This window comes from Hyla sarda, chromosome 3 (genome assembly GCF_029499605.1).
Source record: "Hyla sarda isolate aHylSar1 chromosome 3, aHylSar1.hap1, whole genome shotgun sequence".
Taxonomy (NCBI): Eukaryota; Metazoa; Chordata; class Amphibia; order Anura; family Hylidae; genus Hyla; species Hyla sarda.
The window spans coordinates 204,893,197-204,913,069 of record NC_079191.1 but is presented as its reverse complement, the minus strand read 5'-3'; the positions used below and the strand labels follow the sequence as shown (position 1 = coordinate 204,913,069).

Genomic DNA, 19,873 nt, shown 5'->3' with positions numbered 1-19,873 from the left:
TTTTTTTTTTTTTATGGGAAAAGGTGGGTGATTTATATTCTTATTAGGGAGGAGAGGGCTTTTATAATTTTTTTAATTTTATTTTTTTTTTAATCATTTTGCATATAGATGCCTTGATCAGCATTGATCATGACATCTTAAAAGGTTAATGATGTTTATCAATGTGATCCCTGATGTCCACCATTAGTGGTGAAGTCCCAGCTGCTGATAGCAGCAGGGACCTGCAGTGCATGGAGCGAGCGCAGTTCCTGCACTTCTTTATGTTCATGACATACAGAAAATGTGCGCCTTAGTGCGTTAAGTCCCCAAGCTAACTGCAGATTTTACAAATAAACTGCATTACACAACATAATCAACAAGAATGCTTATCCTGATATATGCTAGATTATCAGAAGGTCATAGAAAAGTATATAGAACAAAAAGGTAGTGTTGCCCTAAGGCCATGTTCTCATGTCCGAAAATGTGCAGAATGTCCGCCGGAAAATAAGGGCGGACATCCCGCACTTTTTATTAATACGTCCACATTAGGACTTCTCAGATATGTGCCGAGTGGAATCCACAGAAACATTAAACAGGTGGATTTATCTGGATTTCCCCAGCAGAAATATCTGCCGCGGAAATTCTGCCATGTGCACAGTGCAGCAGAATCCCTTTGAAATCAACATGAACATAGCCTATGGAAGAAAGACCTAAGCAAAGTGTTAGCACAAAATGTGTTTTAATCATAAGAATTTATTACTGCTAAGTCTCCACCTGGTGTTGTTAAATTCCACACTACCTTCCAATTCTGTCAGGAAACAAGTGCTGGATTATTGATGGTGGATTAAAAGGAATTAACTGTATAAATAAAGGAATTATTCATCAATAGTCACTTGATACTGCTTCTCTTTTTAGGACAACCATATTTGTGACGAAATAATTCTGAAAAGACTAGCTCACCTCAAAAAAGCTCTCCACATACTGCAGTACAAACACTCCGCAGTCACTGAAGTTGTTCTGCTGAGGCACTCTAGGGTTGGAACCTTTCATGAACTCTTTGGAAAAGCTTCTCTTGCTTCCTTTCTTAACTTCCCATTCTACCTCTAGGTATCTAAAAAATGGGTTTACGTTAAACATGTCAGGATACACAGGACAATGACTCATGAACAGCATAAAAACAAGCACAATAAAAAATACTTCACAGCTCTGTTCAGACTGTGTACAAACCTACCAGTGGAGAAATACAATGCAAAGATTTCCAGATTAATTCAGCTGTTTAATCATGTAGTGGCATGATCCCAAAAAAACATCATCCAAACAAAAAAAAAGAGAAAAGGATATTGCACAGTATACTTTTTTTTGCTGTGGCCCACTTTAATGAAACACAGTTTTTTTTGCTATACCACTGGCAATAAATATACTGATGTCTACTTGCCAGGCAAGTCAAAAGTACACTTTTAGCCTGTCAGGTAAATGGAGACTTATTAATACATAAATTAAATATTTCACATAGTTGTTTTTTTTTTAAAGGGGTTATCCAGGAAAACAGATTTGTAAATTACTTCTCATAAAAAATCTTAATCCGTTCAGTACTTATGAGCTGCTGAAGTTGATTTGTTCTTTTCTGTGTAAGTGCTCTCTGATGACACCTGTCTTGGGAACTGTCCAGAGTAGAAGCAACTCCCCATAGCAAACCTCTTCTACTCTGTGCAGTTCCCGAGACAAGCAGAGATATCAGCAGAGAGCACTGTTGCCAGACAGAAAAGAACAACTCAAGTTCAGCAGCTGATAATTATTGGAAGGATTAAGATTTTTTTTTAATAGAAGTCATTTACAAATCTGTTAAACTTTCTGGAGCCAGTTGATATAAAAAAAATAATTTTTCCTGGAATACCCCTTTAACTGTCTAGAGCCAGATATTGAAACGTTTTGTTTTTCTAATCTGTTTTTACTTCCCGATTGTAATATTTTTTTTTAATTTCATTTTTAGTACATTGTTATGGGGGCAGCCATTTTGCCTGGGCCCTTTTCAACAGCATTAAGATATACGATTTACAGGAAGCCCCATAGACCGACATCTTCAGACCCTATTTTCTGTATAGCGGGGATTTAAAAGCATGCTCTGTGACCAGTGCAGAGGTCATTCTACAGGTAAGGGGGCCCAAGCTGCTATTGTCTCATCTATCCACTGGTTTCACCTTTCACAATAATGCTGATCAATTTCCAGCAACCTCCTCCTTATCACAGAAACGGAACAGAAAGTATCAGTTTAATTTGAGGCCTAGTAGCAAGACTTAAAACTGCAACATTTCAGGATTATTTTATACTATAGATAGTAAAACATAAAATAAAAAAAAGCTAAAAAATCATTAAAAATTAAAAACCTAATGTAAATGATATGTCATTTTCTGATGACACATTTCCATGAATGCTGGGAAGTTTTCTCAGGGTACACGCCAATTATATTGCTCAAATGTAATGTGCACAGAGTCAACCTGAAACAAAAAAGAACTTACTCTCGTAATGTTTTCACCACAGTGGAACGAGAAGGACCTCTCAGAGAATCCATTAGCAGTATGCACGGTCTGGGGGGTGGGAAGAAGGAAAAAAATAAAAATTAGTAGAACTAATACGTAAAAATCCTTAGTACTTTTCCAGTTAATGTATATAAAGACATTGTTCTATGCTTTATTTTTTACAAGTGATAAGACTGGGCTAAAAAAAACTTAAAAAAAAAAAATAAAACAAAACAAGGTTTACTTACTGCTGTTCGGATGGTGCCTGGTCCCCAAAATGAAATTACTGGCTGCAGTGGTGACCTACCAGTTCTTGGCTATAGGGACCCCTTTGTGTCAAGAGAAGAGCAAGAATAAGCAGCAGGGAACAGGCATCATGAGAACAGCAGCAGATTGCTGCTGAGAAAAAAATAGGGATCGACCGATATCGTTTTTTTAGGGCAGATAGCAATAATCGGTGGAGGTTAGGGGGGGGGGGGGGGGGCATTATCGGCTTATCGGCAAGGTAATTGCCGATACCGATAATGCCCAAAATCGTGATTATCGGCTGATAATATCGGCCATACCGATAATCGGCCGATCCCTAGAAATTTTTTTTTTAAAGTTTCTCAGTAACAAGTAAGCCACCCCTTCTTAGTAGGGATCAGCTGTTCTGTTCTTGGGATCAGTTAAGATCCTAGAAATCATCCACCAACCTACATATCCAACCATATGTATTAAGAGGCACCCTCCTCTTCTAGAAAAAATCAGAATAGTTTAATCGCCCATCTGTTCAATAAACATTTCAACCCCAAAATGAAGATATTTTCAAGCCTCTGTTAAGGAGCCGACAAGTTTCTTGAACAGATGGGTAAATAAACTATTCACATTTACTGAAGAATTGGAGGGTGCTTCCTAATACTTTTGGTTGACTTTCTGATGGACTTTAGAGCCATGGTCTGTGCATGCAGTCATAGAATAAATTATTTCCTTAAGGACACGGCCCATTTAATTCTTGCATTTTTTTTTTTCATCCAGGCAATAACTGAAGAGACAAGACAGTGTTCTGGACATTGGAGGGAACCCTATTGGTAAGAAGTATGGAGCATTTTTACCCCAAAATATACACATTTCAACCAATGTATAATAAAAATAGACATAATGTTATTAGCTGCATTATATAACAAGTTTTTGCAAACAAAAGTGCCTATATAAACATAGTTCTAGACATACACACAAAGAAGCAGATGATTACAGAATAACCTCAAAGAAGACCATCATGCATCATGGCTGGAAATATCCAATAATATACTATATAAAACATAATAATATACTAAAACTATTTATAGTTCATTACCCTGTTTGTACATACAAAGTGGTATCCAAAACACACAGTGATTTTAGGTACACCAAAAACCTTCAGTACTTAACACCTTTCATTTTTAAAATGTCATTATTATTCATCCTCAGACTTTAAGTGCCATAATTATAAACATTTTCCATCCATAGGGTCACATGAGGACTTATTTTGAACAATTGTACTTTGTAAAGACACCTTTCATTTTATCACAAAATGTATGGCGCAACCAGAATTATTATTATTTGAGGTGGCAAATTCATATGTTCTCTCTATTGTGTGGGTCAATACAATTAAAATGATACCCATGTTTTTTTATTTTTTTATTACTGTAGTGTTTTTAAAGAAAAAAAAGTACCTTTTCTGACACCCTATAAACTTTCTTCGTTTAGGATACTCCTTTTTTATGCTGTGATCTGTAGTTTTTATCGGTACCACTTTTGCGTAAATGTGACTTTTTGATCAATTTTTATTCCATTTTATCTTGGAATGTGATATGACCAAAATCATCAATTTTGGAATTTTTTTTTAATTTATTTTTTTTACATTTACACCATTCACCATACAGGATCATTATATTTTAGTAGTTTGCACAATTCTTAACGCAGCAATACCAAATATGGTTGTTTATTTTTATGGTGATTACCGTACATTTTTTTTATTGGTGGAAAAAAAAAAAACAACGTTTTTTTAAACAGGGAACTATGTATAGCAATCTATTAATTGCTATTACTATTCAGTGATATCTGTCATCCTCTTGCATAGTCTGCCAGAAGGCAGACCATACCGGTGGTTGGCAGCAGAGCAGCGTGAAGCAGATAAGCAGAGCTCTAGAGCTCTGGCCATCATCTTGACTCATTGGACCCAAGCAATCAAGCTGTATGTGGTTCGATAAGTTTCACAAACCCCCATAATCCTTTTAGATGCTGTGATCAATATTGATCATGGCATCTAAAGGGTTACTGATGGACATCAGTGTGATCACTCATGTCCAAAACTATCCACAAGGTCCCCCTGGCTGTTGACAGTAGCCGGCATGTTCCGGTCACTGTGTTGGGAGACGTGGTGATCACGGAACCCTACATCGTATACGTATGCCACTGTGTGCCAAGTACCAGGGCACAGGGGACATACATGTCTGTCAGATGTGAGGAAATAAAAAGAAAAATACCTTTGAAAACCCTGGTGCTGCGAATTCTTGGACGCAGGCAGAGAACGTGAACGCAGGCAGAGAATTCTTTTTGGTCAAGAATTCAAAGCGCCATGGTTTTCAAGATCTTCTTCTCTGCACTTCCTCACGTTGTCCTCAGGACTGGGTTCTCCCCGTTTCCTGCGACCTCCCTGCTAAAGCAGCGTCTTGACTTGTGTGGTACCCCACATTCTTCTGGAGTGATAGGTGCCTGTTCTATTACTTGGAGGTGAGCGGCCAATCACTAGAAGCGTAGGCAGCCCCAACAACTAGTTCATTCTGAACTATATATATCACCATTTTGCACATTATCTTTTTGATATTTTACAATGTACACAAGTATATGCAGATAGAGTACCTTGTAACCAGAAACACATCCAAAATAAGAAATGGAAATAATGGGTCAGCCAGTAATATCTTAGTCAGCCAGTAATTTACAGCAACCATAGGATTAAAGGCCATGTAAAATAAACCAGCAGAACCTAAAACAACAAGTAAAACATTGGCCCTTCCTTCTACTTACAAACAATGCTTACTTACTGCAATATTTCTTTCATCTGGTTTTCTAGACAACAAGTGTTACCACCCCTGATTGTAAATAATCATAGGCTGGAAGACATGGCTGGAAAAAATATATCAGTTGCCATGCAGGAGAAGAGTGTGGCCTCTCCAAGGACAATCTGACAATACTTAAGGGACCAGTGCATAAGCTTGTCAACAAGTGGTTTGGATGAGGATACACAAGCTTAGCACCCAACCTTGTGGTTAGTAGTGCGTTTTAAAAGCTGTTAAACAAAAAAAATATTTTTTATGCTTACCACAAAATCTCTTTCTTGGAGGATCCATTGGTGGACACAGAGATCTTGCTGCCACTAGGAGGCTGACACTAGGCATACAAAAATAAATCTGCCCCTCCTTGCAGGATATACCCTGCCTACTGACTAAAGAACCGAACACAACCCCTCGGACAGAAAACCAAATCATAGCCCCAACAAATGGGTGGGTTCTTTGTCCCCCAATGGATCCTCCGAGAAAGAGATTTTATGGTAAGCATAAGAAATCTACTTTTCTCGGCTTCATTGGGGGACACAGAGATCATGGGACGTACCAAAGCAGTCTCCGGGGTGGGAAAAAAATACCCAACACAGAATCACAGACTGAGCCACTGCCGCCTGCAACACCTTGCGACCCAAACCGGCGTCTGCAAAAGTGTGCACTTTGTAGAATTTGGTGAAAGTATGCAAGGACGGACCAGGTGGCTGCCCTGCCAACTTGTAAGGCCAAAGCCCTACTGTGTAGTGCCAAAGAGGCCCCAAATGAACGCGTGGAATGCGCAGTAACCTGAAAAGGTAGGACCTTACCTTTACGATGGTAGGATTCAGAGATGGCGGAACGGATCCACCACAAAATGATCGCCTTGGAAGCCGGAAGACCCTTGCGACGACCCTCCGGAATCACAAAGAAGGTGTCACCCTGAAGGAAAGAGGAGGTGACAAAGATACATCCAGACAGCTCAAACCACATCCAGACAGTGGAGGGAACGCTCCCTAGAGTTGGATAGAGCCAGGCAAAATGAAGGAAGCACGATCTCCTCATTCGTGTAAAAGGAGGAAACCACCTTGGGCAAGAAGGAGGTAGGTGGCCGAAAGACAACCTTGTCCTGATGAAGGACCAAGAAGGGAGAGTGACAAGAGAGAGCAGCCAGCTCGGAGACCCTCTTAATGGAGGTAATGGCAATAAGGAAGGCGACCTTCCAAGAAAGAACGCGGAGAGAAGTGTCCTGAAGGGGTTCGAGCTGAGCCGCCCCTAAGGCACCAAGCACCAGGTTGGGAGCCCTGAAGGTAGGTGCGGACGTGAGGGATGGAATCTAACTGCCGTTGAAAGAGAATAGAAAGAGCAGACACTTGACCCTTAAGGGAGCTGATCACCAAGCGCTGATTCAGACTGGATTGCAAAAAAAAAAGCAAGAATGCGCAGAAAGGAAAACAACCGGGGAGATGGACTGAGCCTCACAAGCCCGCCAAGTGCGGTGATAAATACTAGCGGAGGAAGGCTTCCGAGCCCGAAGCATGGTGCGAATCACCCCGGAAGAAAACCCCTGAGCTCTCAAAACCGCGGTTTACACCGCCATGCTGTCAAATGCAGAGACAGTGAATTGGGGTGGCAGAGAGGACCCTGGGAGAGCAGATCGGGGCAAACCGGAAGACGCAGGGGTACGTCGGCAATGAGCCGAATTACGTCGGCGTACCACGCGCACCTAGGCCAGTCTGGAGCCACCAGAATGGCGGGAACGCCATCTGCCTTGAGTTTCTTCAGAACCCTGGGCAGGAGAGGGAGAGGCGGAAAGAGGTAAGGAAGACGGAAGGACGACCACGGGATAGATAACAAATGTCCACTGCCAGAGCAAGGAACTTGTCTGTTGTGGCGAGACGCGAAGAGATCCACGTCCGGGGTCCCCCAAAGATCGCAGATCTGCGCAAACACCTCCGGATGGAGAGACCACTCCCTCGGATCTGCAGAGGAGTGGCTGAGGAAGTCCGCTTCCCAATTCTCCACACCCAGAATGTGGACCGCGGAGAGGGCGGGAACTTGAGTCTCGGCCCAGAGAAGAAACTTGGAGACCGCCTCCATCGCCGAGCGACTGCGCGTGCCACTCTGTCAATTGATATATGCCACAGCCGTGGTATTATCAATTGGACATGAACCGGACAACCCTGTAGGAGGATCTTCCAGTGGAGGAGACAAAAAGATGGCACGGAGCTCCAGAATATTGATGGGAAGGTGAGCCTCCTGAGGGGACCAGCGATCCTGGACCGTCAGGTCCTGAAACACACCTCCCCAACCCAGGAGACTTGCATCGGTCATGACAACCTGCCAGTGGAGGGGAAGAAATGACCACCCCTGGAGAAGGAGGGGCGCGTGGAGCCCCCACAAAAGAGACTGACAAACGGAAGGGGGCAAAATAATACTGCGATCCAGAGTAGACCGGGACTCGTCCCACCGGGCCAAGGTGGCCAGATGGAGAGGGCGATAGCTGAACCAGGCGAAAGGGACCGCCTCCATGGCTGCCACCATCCGGCCAAGAACCTTTATGCAGAAGCGAATCGGAACAAGAGACGGGTGCCGTAGACAAGGGACACTCTCCTGCAAGGAGCGCTGCTTGTCCAAAGGAAGACTAACACGGGCAGGCACCATTTCTAAAAGGAGACCCAGAAAGACTGGGAGTGAGAAAGGTTTGACTTTTCCTGGTTGATCATCCTATGAAGGCGGACAGAGTCTGTACCGTGAGATGAAGGCTCTCCAAATTTTGGGACCAGGACGGAGCTTTGATCAAAAGATCGTCCAGGTAAGGGAGGACCAAGATCCCCCGGGCTCAAAAGGATGGCAATCACCACCGCCATGACTTTGGCGGAAACCCTGGGAACCGTAGCTAGGCCAAAAGGAAGGGCCACGAACTTGAAGTGAGGGACTCCATGCGAAAATGATGCAGCCAAAATGGCGGTTGAGAAGCTTGAGGCCCAGAATGGGGCAGGCACAGCCCCCTTTCTTGGGGATTACAAAGAGATTCGAGTAGAACCCTGAAAAATGCTCCCCTGGAGGAACTGGCACAATCACTCCATGAGCGAGGAGGGTACTTACAGCAACCTGAAAGGTCGCCGCCAAAGAAGGGGAACGAGGAGGGCAGGATCAGAAGAAACGGTCCCGGTGAAAAGAAACAAACACTATCCATCGGATATGACGTCCCGGACCCAGGAGTCCTGAACCTGCGCTAGCCAAATTGGAGAAAGTTAACTCTGTTAGAGATTTCTTTGAAGCAGAATCTGCCTTTAACCACATGGAGCGAAGAATCGCAACCAAAATTACCCGAGGCAAAGGCCTGGCATCGGGTGGACTCCAAGGCCACTGAACAGAGGAAGTCTCCGGCCTGAGAAAGTTGGCGAGCAGGGTCCGCCAAGTCCTCCCGAGGGGCACCTGACAGGGTGCCATGCTGTAGCCGAGAAGCCAAAACCGAAACAGTCTCGGCAACCCAAGCAGATGCGAAGGTGGGTAGCAAGGACAAACCTGCTTCAAAGGCAAATTTCGCCAAGTTCTCGATCTTCTTGTTCAGGTTTGGGGTCGGACATAGCTGCTAGTAAGAAAGTAGTCAGCAATAAATTGGAACAATCTCACCCAGGTCCTGTGTCCTGCAGCCGGAGCTGAGAAGCAGGCTAAAGCTGTCCTGTGACCGGAGATGAAGAAGTGTGCACCAGGTGAAGATATATGGCCCGCAGTGCAGGGGAGAAGGAAGCTGCACCGATCAGAGGGAGTGGCCTCCACCAGGACGGACCCCATTGGAGAGTACAGAAGATGACCCCCAAAGCACGCGCACCGAGCTGGTGCGCACGCAGAAAGACTATTGGCCGGCCGCAGGAGGACGACAGGAGCCCCGCCAGTGCGCACGAATATGGGGAGAGGCAGAGCTAAATTCTGGACTAGGCAGCAGCCACGGCCTTAATGAATTTCATGCCCACTGTGCAGACCGCCCGAAAATCGGGCGAAAGAGAAAGTAAAAATGAAGAGCCGACTGCGCAACCGCAGCCCAGCTGAAAGGCGCTGCGGTCAGCGCACTGGAGACTGACAGGCTGCTGACCAGAAGCAATGACGGGGAGGGAGAAGGGGAAGAGAGCTGCCCCGGATCCCCGACAATGCTGCAATAAAAACTGGAGCCCCCATCCCTGCCACCTATAATAATAAAATGAAAGAAGATGAAGGAGAAATCCCCCTGAATGAAGATGAGGGAAAAATCCCCCTGAGGAAGCAGTTATAAGGGGGGCCCCCTATAGTGTTTTCTGGGACCTGGGTGGGGGAGTGTGATGCTTTTGTGCCTATAACAATGTAGTGCCCAAGTTTTAATATGTGCCATTTTTTACCCAGTTAAATTCATCTTCTTGCACAATGTATTATTTGAGTAATGAAAAGAACTGAGCCACAGGGGCCCGACACACATTTGCTTTAGTAGAGTGAAAAAAGAAGGTTGCATAAAATGCTTGTGTATTCCCTCTCATAATATCATTATTCAGTCTACAGCTCAACAACACAAAAGAATATGTTTGCTAACAAATGTAGGACAAATGTCTATACCAGTGGTTCCCAACAAGGGTGCTGCAGTAACTCGTTGTGCCACAGCAGTCTGCTGGGCAAATCTGTGACTGAACACGCTACTATGCTACTAAGCAGAAATCATGGAATGGATGACCGGTGGTGGAGGAAAGCAGGAAACACTATATGGTTGATATGGTGATATGGACAGCATGGCGGTCCATTCTGATGACTGCCTGTGAAGATGTACTTCTGCCGAAATCAAATACCCCGCTTATGAAACTAATAGGTTTCTCTTTAAAGACCGACAGCAATAGAACGAGAGAATAACATGTTATAACACTGGTGAAAGTCAAACAAGATTTAATTAAAAAAACAACTTGGGCAATGGTCATGGACAGCTGCTCACAGAAAAGGCAGGTACAGCTCAATCATAGCTCCAGGCAGAGAAGGAGTCCATGAAGCAGAGCATAAGCGTGAAAATTGTACAGGTCCAAAGGCCATATGAGACCATGGAACTGTAAATATTCAGACACTAGAGTGGGCAAGAAAAGCAGATGCAAAAACAACAAATCAGAAAATGTAAAAGCATTTCTGAAAATGCACAGTTGAAAACTATAGACCTAGTTATCTTCCCCCCCCCCCCCAAAGGCCTAAATTGGTTGCTGACCTATTGCTCTTAGTTATGACCCTGTTAAACGCTGACACAAGTTCAGTACAACTGAAGTCTCTTAAATGCAGTGGACTCCACCATGCATGTAAGCAACACTGGGTCAACATATCGGAGAGGGAAACCAGGGAAACCAAATTTGTAAATGGATTTAAAATGACTGTACTTTAAAACAGAACATCTGTACTTCTTTACATATGTGTATGAAGAACAAAAAATGTATCCCCTGTGCTTCATAGGACAACCCCTGTAAGGTAGATACCATAGCCATAGACCATGTGGCTGTTTAAATGGCTTTCAATCAGCAGAGGGTGGCCAAATACAGATCCAATGGACATAGGAGACCACAGAGCTGTAATTTGTATTTCAATACAGCTCTAATGGTTAAAAAAGACCTCAGAGCTGTAAATGCTCCTTTAGCCACTAGGGGGAGCTCAGGGACAGCTCCAACTAGGAATGAGCGAATCGAATCTCAAAAATCCAAATTTGTTACGAATTTAAGGAAAAATTTGATTTACAACGAATGCGAATATTGCAGCGAATCGCTTCATTAACCTCCATTAAGTGTGGTCCAGGATCCAGGACATCTATAATGGCGGATCCACATGTGAGGACATGGGGAAAGGAATCCTGGGAAGGCGGGAACAAGGGTCGGCGGGATGACCCTGAATCACATGCAGCCTATCAGCAGCCAGCCCCCCCTGAGATGTCACAGCCCTATATAAATCGGCAGCCATCCTGCGGCCAGTCACTTCAGCCTTTTATTGCGGAGAGAGGGACAGACAACAGAAAAGCATTTTTTACAGCAGTAAAGTGCAATTTTGGGTGTAGTACAGGTGTGCAGCACAACAACTGAAAAGCTAATAGTAGCCAACCAGTTAGGGTGAGCAGAGCACTAAAAGCATATTGTCCTCTATTAAGTGTAACCTGTGCGTACATCTAAGTGGTGTACCATTTTGTTCCTGTTAAAGTCTTAAGGGCTTAGATACTGTGAAAGGCCAGCCAAAAGTACACACCTGCAGGTGTTGTAGACAAATACTGTTTTGAGCGTACTGGAGCACATTGTCCTCCCCTCATAAGTGCATACCACAAAAGCACATCTAAGTGGTGCACCATTTTGTTCCTGTTAAAATCTTAAGGGCCTAGATACTGTTAAAGGCCAGGCAAAAGTACACACCTGCTGGTGTTGTAGACAAATACTGTTTTAAGCGTAGTGGAGCGTATTGTCATCCCCTCATATACGCACTAAGTATGTAAGGCAGAGAAGTGCCAAGACGTGCACAGCGGAGTGCCAGAGGCCTAAATTCATCAGGCAGAGGTCGCAGCAGACTAGGAGTGAGTGGCAGCAGGAGTCGCAGCGAGGGGCCTGAGCTCCTGGTATAATCTAGCGGTCTTGTCTTGACCGCTGTCAGATTGGTTAACACGGTCATCCACTTCATCACAAGTTACATCTGACAGCCCCAGTCAACAGTCGGTGGGTTCCTCAGACACAACCCTCAGTTGGCATGGCCGTGAGCAGTTCCTGTCCTCCCAATGCCTCTGTCCTATGCTGTTCCCTCCCCCATAGAAGTATCTTATGCTGTGGGTTCAGCTCCACTATTTAGTGAGGACGATCTACTAGAGGACAGCCAGCAGCTACTGCACAGCCAAGAAGCGGAGGAGACATCCGCCACTTCCTGCACTAGGCGGGCAAGTAGTGATGAGGAGAGTGGCGTGAGAGGTGGTGTTAGGAGCGTTCAGGCTCCTGAAGCAGACACTGTTGAGAAACCTGAGAAGGAAATCAGTGAAGTGCAGACACAACTCAATGATGATGAAGCACTTGGGAGCTGGGTGCAAAAAGGACTTCATCAATCATCATGACAAGAGGGTTGCAGGTTGCCCGTGAGGCAGCAGCTGAGCCAGAAAGGTGGTAGCATGGTTGCAGAAATGGAAAGTCTGGAGCCAAACATGCCTGGGGTAGACCATCTGCTTTGCGGCAGCCTACCATCCCGGGAGGTAGTGGAACAGGGGTTCCTGGAGTCTGCGGCAGTAGCAGTCAATCAGTGCGGACTGTTGGCGAGAAAATCAGCTACTTGGCAGTTTTTCATCAAGCATCCGGAGGATGTTAACCTGGCCACATGCAAGATGTGTCGGCAGAAGGTGAGGCGTGGCCAGGGTCCCAATGTTGGCACCACGGCCCTGCGTCAACATATGCTGCATCACCATAAACCGGCCTGGGAGAACCGTAACTCCGATGTGGTGGTCCAGCCTGCTGCATCACCAAGTGGCACGCCGCTCCCTGTTTCAGCCAGCCAAAGCTCCACCATTTCAGCTGAAGGGAAGCTGTGAGTCATACCCATCTTCTGTCGCTCCTGATGCTCCTGCTCCTCCCGCTTCGAGTCAGTCATTCCGCCAGCAATCCATCGTCGAAGCCATGTCTAGGAGACAACAGTATGCGCCCACTCACCCAACGGTGCAGAAGCTGAATGTGCTCCTGTCAAAGTTGCTGGTGCTGCAGTCCCTCCGTTTTCAAGTGGTGGAGTACTGATGGCTTTTCCCAAGCCGAGGTGGAGAGTCCCAAGCAGTCATTTGTTTGCAAATAAGGAACAGAAGGAGGGCCAATCCTTGAGCCTGTCAGTGTGTACCAAAATGCGCAGCAGCGTCGACGTGTGGAGCTGTAACAACGGTCAGGGACAATACATGTCCATTGGCCCACTGGGTGAATGTGGTTCCTGCACAGCCACAACACCAACTTGGACAGGTCACGCTGCTTCCGCCTCCACGCTCTCAGGCCGTTGGTGTCCGCCTCCGCCTCCTCATCCTCCACCACGTCCTCAGCCTCCACTAAATGGACAAGTCTCCGTGCCCCCCCAGCATACCATGTGTGCAGGGGATAACGGTGTCACGCTGTTCTTCACATGGTTTGCCTTGGTGAACAGTCATACAGGGGAGGAACTGTCAAGTAATTTATCAAGAAATCGAATCATGGCTTACTCCACGAAAACTGTTAACAGGAACCATGGTGACCGACAACGGGAAGAACATCTTGTCTGCGCCTGATGCATCAGAGTAGATTGACCATGGTGCCACACCAACACTTCACAAATATGAATAGTGCAAAACTTATTTAAGGTGCTGCTCCCCAGTTACAGAAATTCCTCCGCATCAGACCACAAGTATTAAGGATAAGCATTATGGAAACACTTAACTTTTAATAATATTCTTAGGATAAAATACATGTACCCAAATTTTTCTTGAAATCAAACTAAAGGAAAGGTGTGCAAAAAACACTATGTGCCACCTACACCCCCAAGTATTGATGTTATGCAAAGACCTCTAAAAGGTGGAAGGGAACAAAGTATGGTCCACTGTAAGCGGTGGGGGTAAAAACTTCCCCTGTAAGGCCCTACACTCGCATTATTAATTCCCTTCTTGGCAAGTGTTACTTGCCCTAAAAAGGGCAGCCCCACACAGGAACCTCTCCCTATTTCCGTCTACAAACACTGCCATTTCACAGGGTTCTTAGGCAGAAATAGAGAGAGTTTCCTGTGTGGGGCCACCCTTTTTAGGGTGAGTAACACTTGCCAAGAAGGGAATTAATAGGGCGAGAGTAGGACCTCACAGGGAAAGTTTTTACCCCCACCTGCTACAATGAACAATATGTTGTTCCCTTCCACATTTTTGAGGAAAGTGTTACTTGACTTAAAAAAGGGCGTCCCCACACAGGAACCAATCCCTATTTCCACCTAAAAACCCTGGGAAATGGCAGTGTTTGTAGGTTGAAATAGGGAGAGGTTCCTGTATGGGGCCGCCATTTTAAGGGCGAGTAACACTTGCAAGAAGGGATATGTTGTTCCCTTCCGCCTTTTAGAGGTCTTTGCATCACATCAATACTTAGTGGTGTAGGTGGCTTATGGTGTTTTTTGCACACCTTTCCTTTTGTTTGATTGAAAAAAAAATTGGGGTCCATATATTTTATCCTACGCAAACTAACCTCTTTGGAGAGACCCTGGTACATTATACAGGAAGGATCTTTCATTAGGCAGACGCCTTTCCTGCAACTGGATAATATGAACAGGCATATCTCCTGATTTCAAACAATAAAGCATCCAAGTCACTCTCTTAGGGTGGGTTCACACTACGTTTTCTCCCATACGTGTCATTCATTTCAATGAGCCGGCCGGAGTGAAACGTTCGGTCGGCTCATTTTTGCGCCGTATGCGCTTTACCCCCGGACCTAAAACTGTGGTCAACCACGGTTTGAGATCCGGTCGTAAAAGCGCATACGGCGCAAAAATGAGCCGACCGGACCGAACGTTTCACTCCGGCCGGCTCATTGAAATGAATGACATACGGGAGCGCATATGAAGGCATACGGGAGCGCGAGGTTTTAGCTCCCCCCTGCCGTATGCGCTCCCGTATGGGAGAAAACGTAGTGTGAATCCAGCCTTAGTCACTAACTTGATGGGGCACAGTTAAAAATCAGATAAATGGTGCCTTTCTCCAGTCCCTATCAACATAGGGCACACAAGAATTTCCAATTACCTATAGAATAACAATTCTAAGTATCTTTGGTACGTTTCCATATGCTGCATTGCAATCTGTTTATAATCTGGTGTTGTAGTTGTCAATGTGTATTTTGACTTACCCTATGAATTACTGTATGATTTATATTTACAGTGAAACGTGTTGAAGATTTTTTTTAAAGGGAGTTTTAAGCAGTTTACTGGAAATATATTGCAGTCATGTGGAATTCTTATCGCCCGACGCCCGGGACATGCAGTTAAGGGCACCGGGCAGGTGAATTTTTCCAGCCCTTAGCCCTGCTTCGGGCAAGCAGGGCCAGACCTGACAAGCATGGAGGCGCTCAGCAGTCTGTATGGAGTGGGCTCTGGACTCGTGCCCGCTCCGTACTCTGCAGCCTCCGGCTGTTCTCAGTAGCCGGGGGCAGCCGCGGCTTGCTATTAACCCTTCAGATCCCTGCTGCCAAAGCTGACAGCGGCGTCTAAAGGGACATGTGACTGCTCCCTGGTGGTCCAGTGGGGTGGATCGCCCACCCGCAGCGTGATCGCGAGGGGGCGATCCACTAGAGAGGTAGCCAGAGGGCTTACCTCTGCTTCCCGGGTGTCCGTGGCTCTGTCATTGAGAGACTGGCTGGACTAAGCTCTATCAATGGATCGCAGAGCACACAGATCAATGGAGTTCAACAGAACTCTATGTGTATGAGGAATCTAATGATTTCTCCTAAAAGTCTAATAAAGTGTAAAAAAAAAAATTTATTTAGTTTTAAGAAAAAAGTTTAAAAGACACACATTAACCCCTTCCATGTTAAAAGTTCAAATCACCCCCTTTTAATATATAAAAACATGTAAACATAAAAATAAACATTTAGTTTCACTGTGTGCGTAAATGTACAAACTCTTAACATATAACATTATGTATCCCATACGGTAAATTACATAAATGTAAAAAAAAATACCAAACAACAGAATTGCAATTTTTATAATATAATATCCCAGGAAAAAAAGTTAAAAAGCGATTAAAAAGTCGGATCAATACCAAAATGGTACATATACAAAAAACTGATTGTCGCAAAAAATTAGCCCTCATACAGCCTGGTATGCGAAAAAATTTATTTTTAAAAAGCTACTGGGGTCAAAAAATGGCAATTAAAAGTTCAGAATTTTTTTTAATTAGTAAAACATGACGGAAACTATACAAATCTGGTACTGCTACCTAAAGTATCAAAACACCATGTTTGCTCAACCACAAGGTAAATGGTGTACAAAAGAAAACCAAATTTGCTAAATTATCTTTTACTATTTCAATTTCACTACACACACACACACACACATATATATTTTTTGGCTCGGAGAATATGTTATTGAATAATTTAAAAGGTATCATTATAGTAGTTAGTTATGGCTATTATAGGGCGAGGAGGAATAAAACGAGAGTGTAAAAGCGAAAATTGGTCCAGACAAGTGGATTGTCATGAGGGACAAGTAGATTTTGCTCTGTTTTAGTCCTGTGGACAAGTTGCTTTTTATTAAAATTTCCACACCCCTGTATTGATGACATTATGTGCTGTTTTTTTGACTGAAAGTACATTCAATCACTAAAAATCCCTGTTTGGTATGGTGACTATTTTGTTATGCAGCAATATGACTGGTTGCTGCGTACTTCCTTTTGCTTCTCTATTGTGTAGGGATACATTTAGGCAATGTTTGCCAAGCATAGTCCTCATTTCTGGATTCAGGATGAGCAATGGTAGGCTTTGAATTTAATGATTAAAAGCAGCTATTGCCTTTAACCATTAAAATCCCCATTGCTCAGTTTCTTAATAGATAAGTCTTACAGTCTTGCAGATCACAGCCGGTTTGTCTCCAAATCAGAACACTATACACATGCAGAGGTAGATTATAAATGCACTGGCTTTTGTGGCCACATTCATTAAATGTGAAGGGATACAGTGGTTTATGACACGGAAGAACCACTGAGAACTTGAAGTGCTCCAATCATACCAGACAGGGGTAACATTAAAGCCACTGACAGGTGAAGTGAAAAACATTGACGCTTGTCAAGGAGTGGGATATATTGGGTAGCAGGTGCACAGTCAGCTCTTAACCCTTTCCCCCAAAATCAGGTACATGTACGTGAGGAATAGGGATGACTTTACGCATCACAACATACATGTACCTGATGAGAATAAACTGTCACATCGCCGCCGGGGGTGGTGACAGTTTATTGAGCTCAGCTGTGCTGCACAGCCAGGCCTCCCTGAAGCCGGTCAGGGACCGGCCAGCGATCGCTGCTATTGGTCCGTCAGTACAGACGGCCCAATAGCAGGGATCTGGTGCGGGTCTCCTCCTTCCCCCTCTCCTCCATCGCTTCACTGTGTGAAGCGGTCGGTGGTGAGGGGGCGCTCCGATCCTGGGTTAACCCTGTAGACGCAGCGGTCACAGAGACCACAGCGTCTATTAGTGTAACAGAGGGAGGGAGCTTCCTCTGTCACTGATCAGCGCTCTGCAAAGTGAAAGCAGAGCATCATTGTCATGGCAACATGAGTGATCAGTCCCTACCTAAGGTACTGACAGACATAGGCATAATTCAATGGAGTGCAAATGTGTTCTCCAATGAATTAGGTGCATAATAGTAAAAAAAAATAATTAAAAAAAATAACATAACTGTGAAAAAAAGTGGAAAAATAAAAATGTAAAGAAAAAAAAATATTTGAAAAAAATATTAAAGAATAATAAAATTAAATTATATATGTGTATAATACACCCCCCCAAAGATAGTCCCCCCCCAAATACATCAACATGTCCTGCAAAAAAAAAAGACTCCTCGCATAATTGAGTCAGTGAAAAAATAAAAAAGTTACAGCTCACAGAATGCAGCGACTTACAAAAATGATTTAAATAAAAAAGTTTTTATGCCATAAACTAACTAATTTAGTTTTTTTAAAGTATATAAATTTGGTACCGCCGTAATCGTATCAACCTGCAGTATCAACCTGACGTTAACATCATTTATACCACATGACAAGCGACCGGAAAAATTAAAAACAACCGCAGAATTGTTTTTTTTTTAAATGTATACCACCTCATAAAAAATAAAATAAAAACAATCACGTACCTCAAAATGGTACCAATAAAAGCGTCCACTTGTCTCCCAAAAATATTTTTGCCCCCCAAGGCCTCTGTAATTTTATATGCTGCCAACAAAATATCCTAAACTAAAAGGATGCCCCCAAAATCCACACAGCGCACCTTCATGTCTGAGGCCTGTGTGAGAGACACAGAGATATCCAATATGTGGCCTTTGTGCGCTAAGTACCTCAAAATTCGGGGAATAAATCTTGAGTTTTATTTCTTTGTCAACACCTACTGTGTTACAGAAAAAAGATTAAAATGAAAAATCTACAAAAAAATAAAAAATTTTAATTCCGCCTCCACTTTGCTTTTATTTCTGTGAAATGCCTAAATGGTTAATAAACGTCTTTAATGTCATTCTGACTACTTTAAGGGGTGCAGTTCATACAATGGGGTGATTTATGGGGGTGTCTAACATACAGGCCCCTCAATTCCACTTCAGAACTGAACTGGTCCCTGAAAAATCTGATTTTGCAATTTTCTTCTGGAAAATTGCTACTAAACATATAAACCCTCTAGCATTCTAAAAAAGTAAAATAATGTTTATCAAATAATGAGAACATAAAGTAGACATATTAAAGATGTGAATTAACCATTAACTAGGGATCGACCGATTATCTGTTTGGCCGATATTGTTGGCCGATGATCACGATTTTGGACATTATCAGTATCAGCAATTACCTTGCCGATAATGCACTACCCCCTGCCCAGAGATCACCGTCGCCTCCCCCCATCCTCTGGCCACATGCCGCTGCCCCATTGCCTCCCCCCATCCTCTGCCCATATACCGCCGCCGCTGCCCCATTGCCTCCCCCCATCCTCTGGCCACATGCCGCTGCCCCATCGCCTCCCCCCCATCCTCTGCCCACATACCGCTACCCCATTGCCATCCCCCATCCTCTGGCCACATGCTGCTGCCCCATCGCCTCCCCCCATCCTCTGCCCACATACCGCTACTGCTGCCGCTGCCCCATCGCCTCCCCCCCATCCTCTGCCCACATACCGCTACTGCTGCCGCTGCCCCATCGCCTCCCCCCCATCCTCTGCCCACATACCGCTACCCCATTGCCATCCCCCATCCTCTGGCCACATGCTGCTGCCCCATCGCCTCCCCCCATCCTCTGCCCACATACCACCACCGCCGCTGCCCCATTGCCTCCCCCCATCTTCTGGCCACATGCCGCTGCCCCATTGCCTCCCCCCGTCCTCTGGCCACATGCTGCTGCCCCACCGCCTCCCCCCATCCTCTGCCCAAATACCGCCATCGCCCCCCCATCCTCTGCCCACATACTGCCGCCCCCCCCCAATCCTCTGCCCACATACCGCCGCCACCCCCCATCCTCTGCCCACATACCACCGCCGCCACATCGCCTCCCCCCATCCCCGGTGTTATAATTACCTGTTCCCTGGGGTCCGCGATCCTTCTGGCTCCTGCACTGCTGCTGTGCGCTGCGCAATGACGAGTGATGA

General features: G+C 44.8%; 1 protein-coding gene across 1 annotated transcript in view; it reads right to left on the bottom strand.

Annotated features, from left to right (window-relative positions):
* The window catches only part of SENP6 (SUMO specific peptidase 6), a 154,818-nt gene that overhangs the window by 13,556 nt on the left and 121,389 nt on the right, over positions 1 to 19,873 (bottom strand). Inside the window, 2 exon segments of the mRNA XM_056565910.1 lie at positions 940 to 1,090; positions 2,496 to 2,564. Coding sequence (XP_056421885.1) covers positions 940 to 1,090; positions 2,496 to 2,564 — 220 coding nt within the window.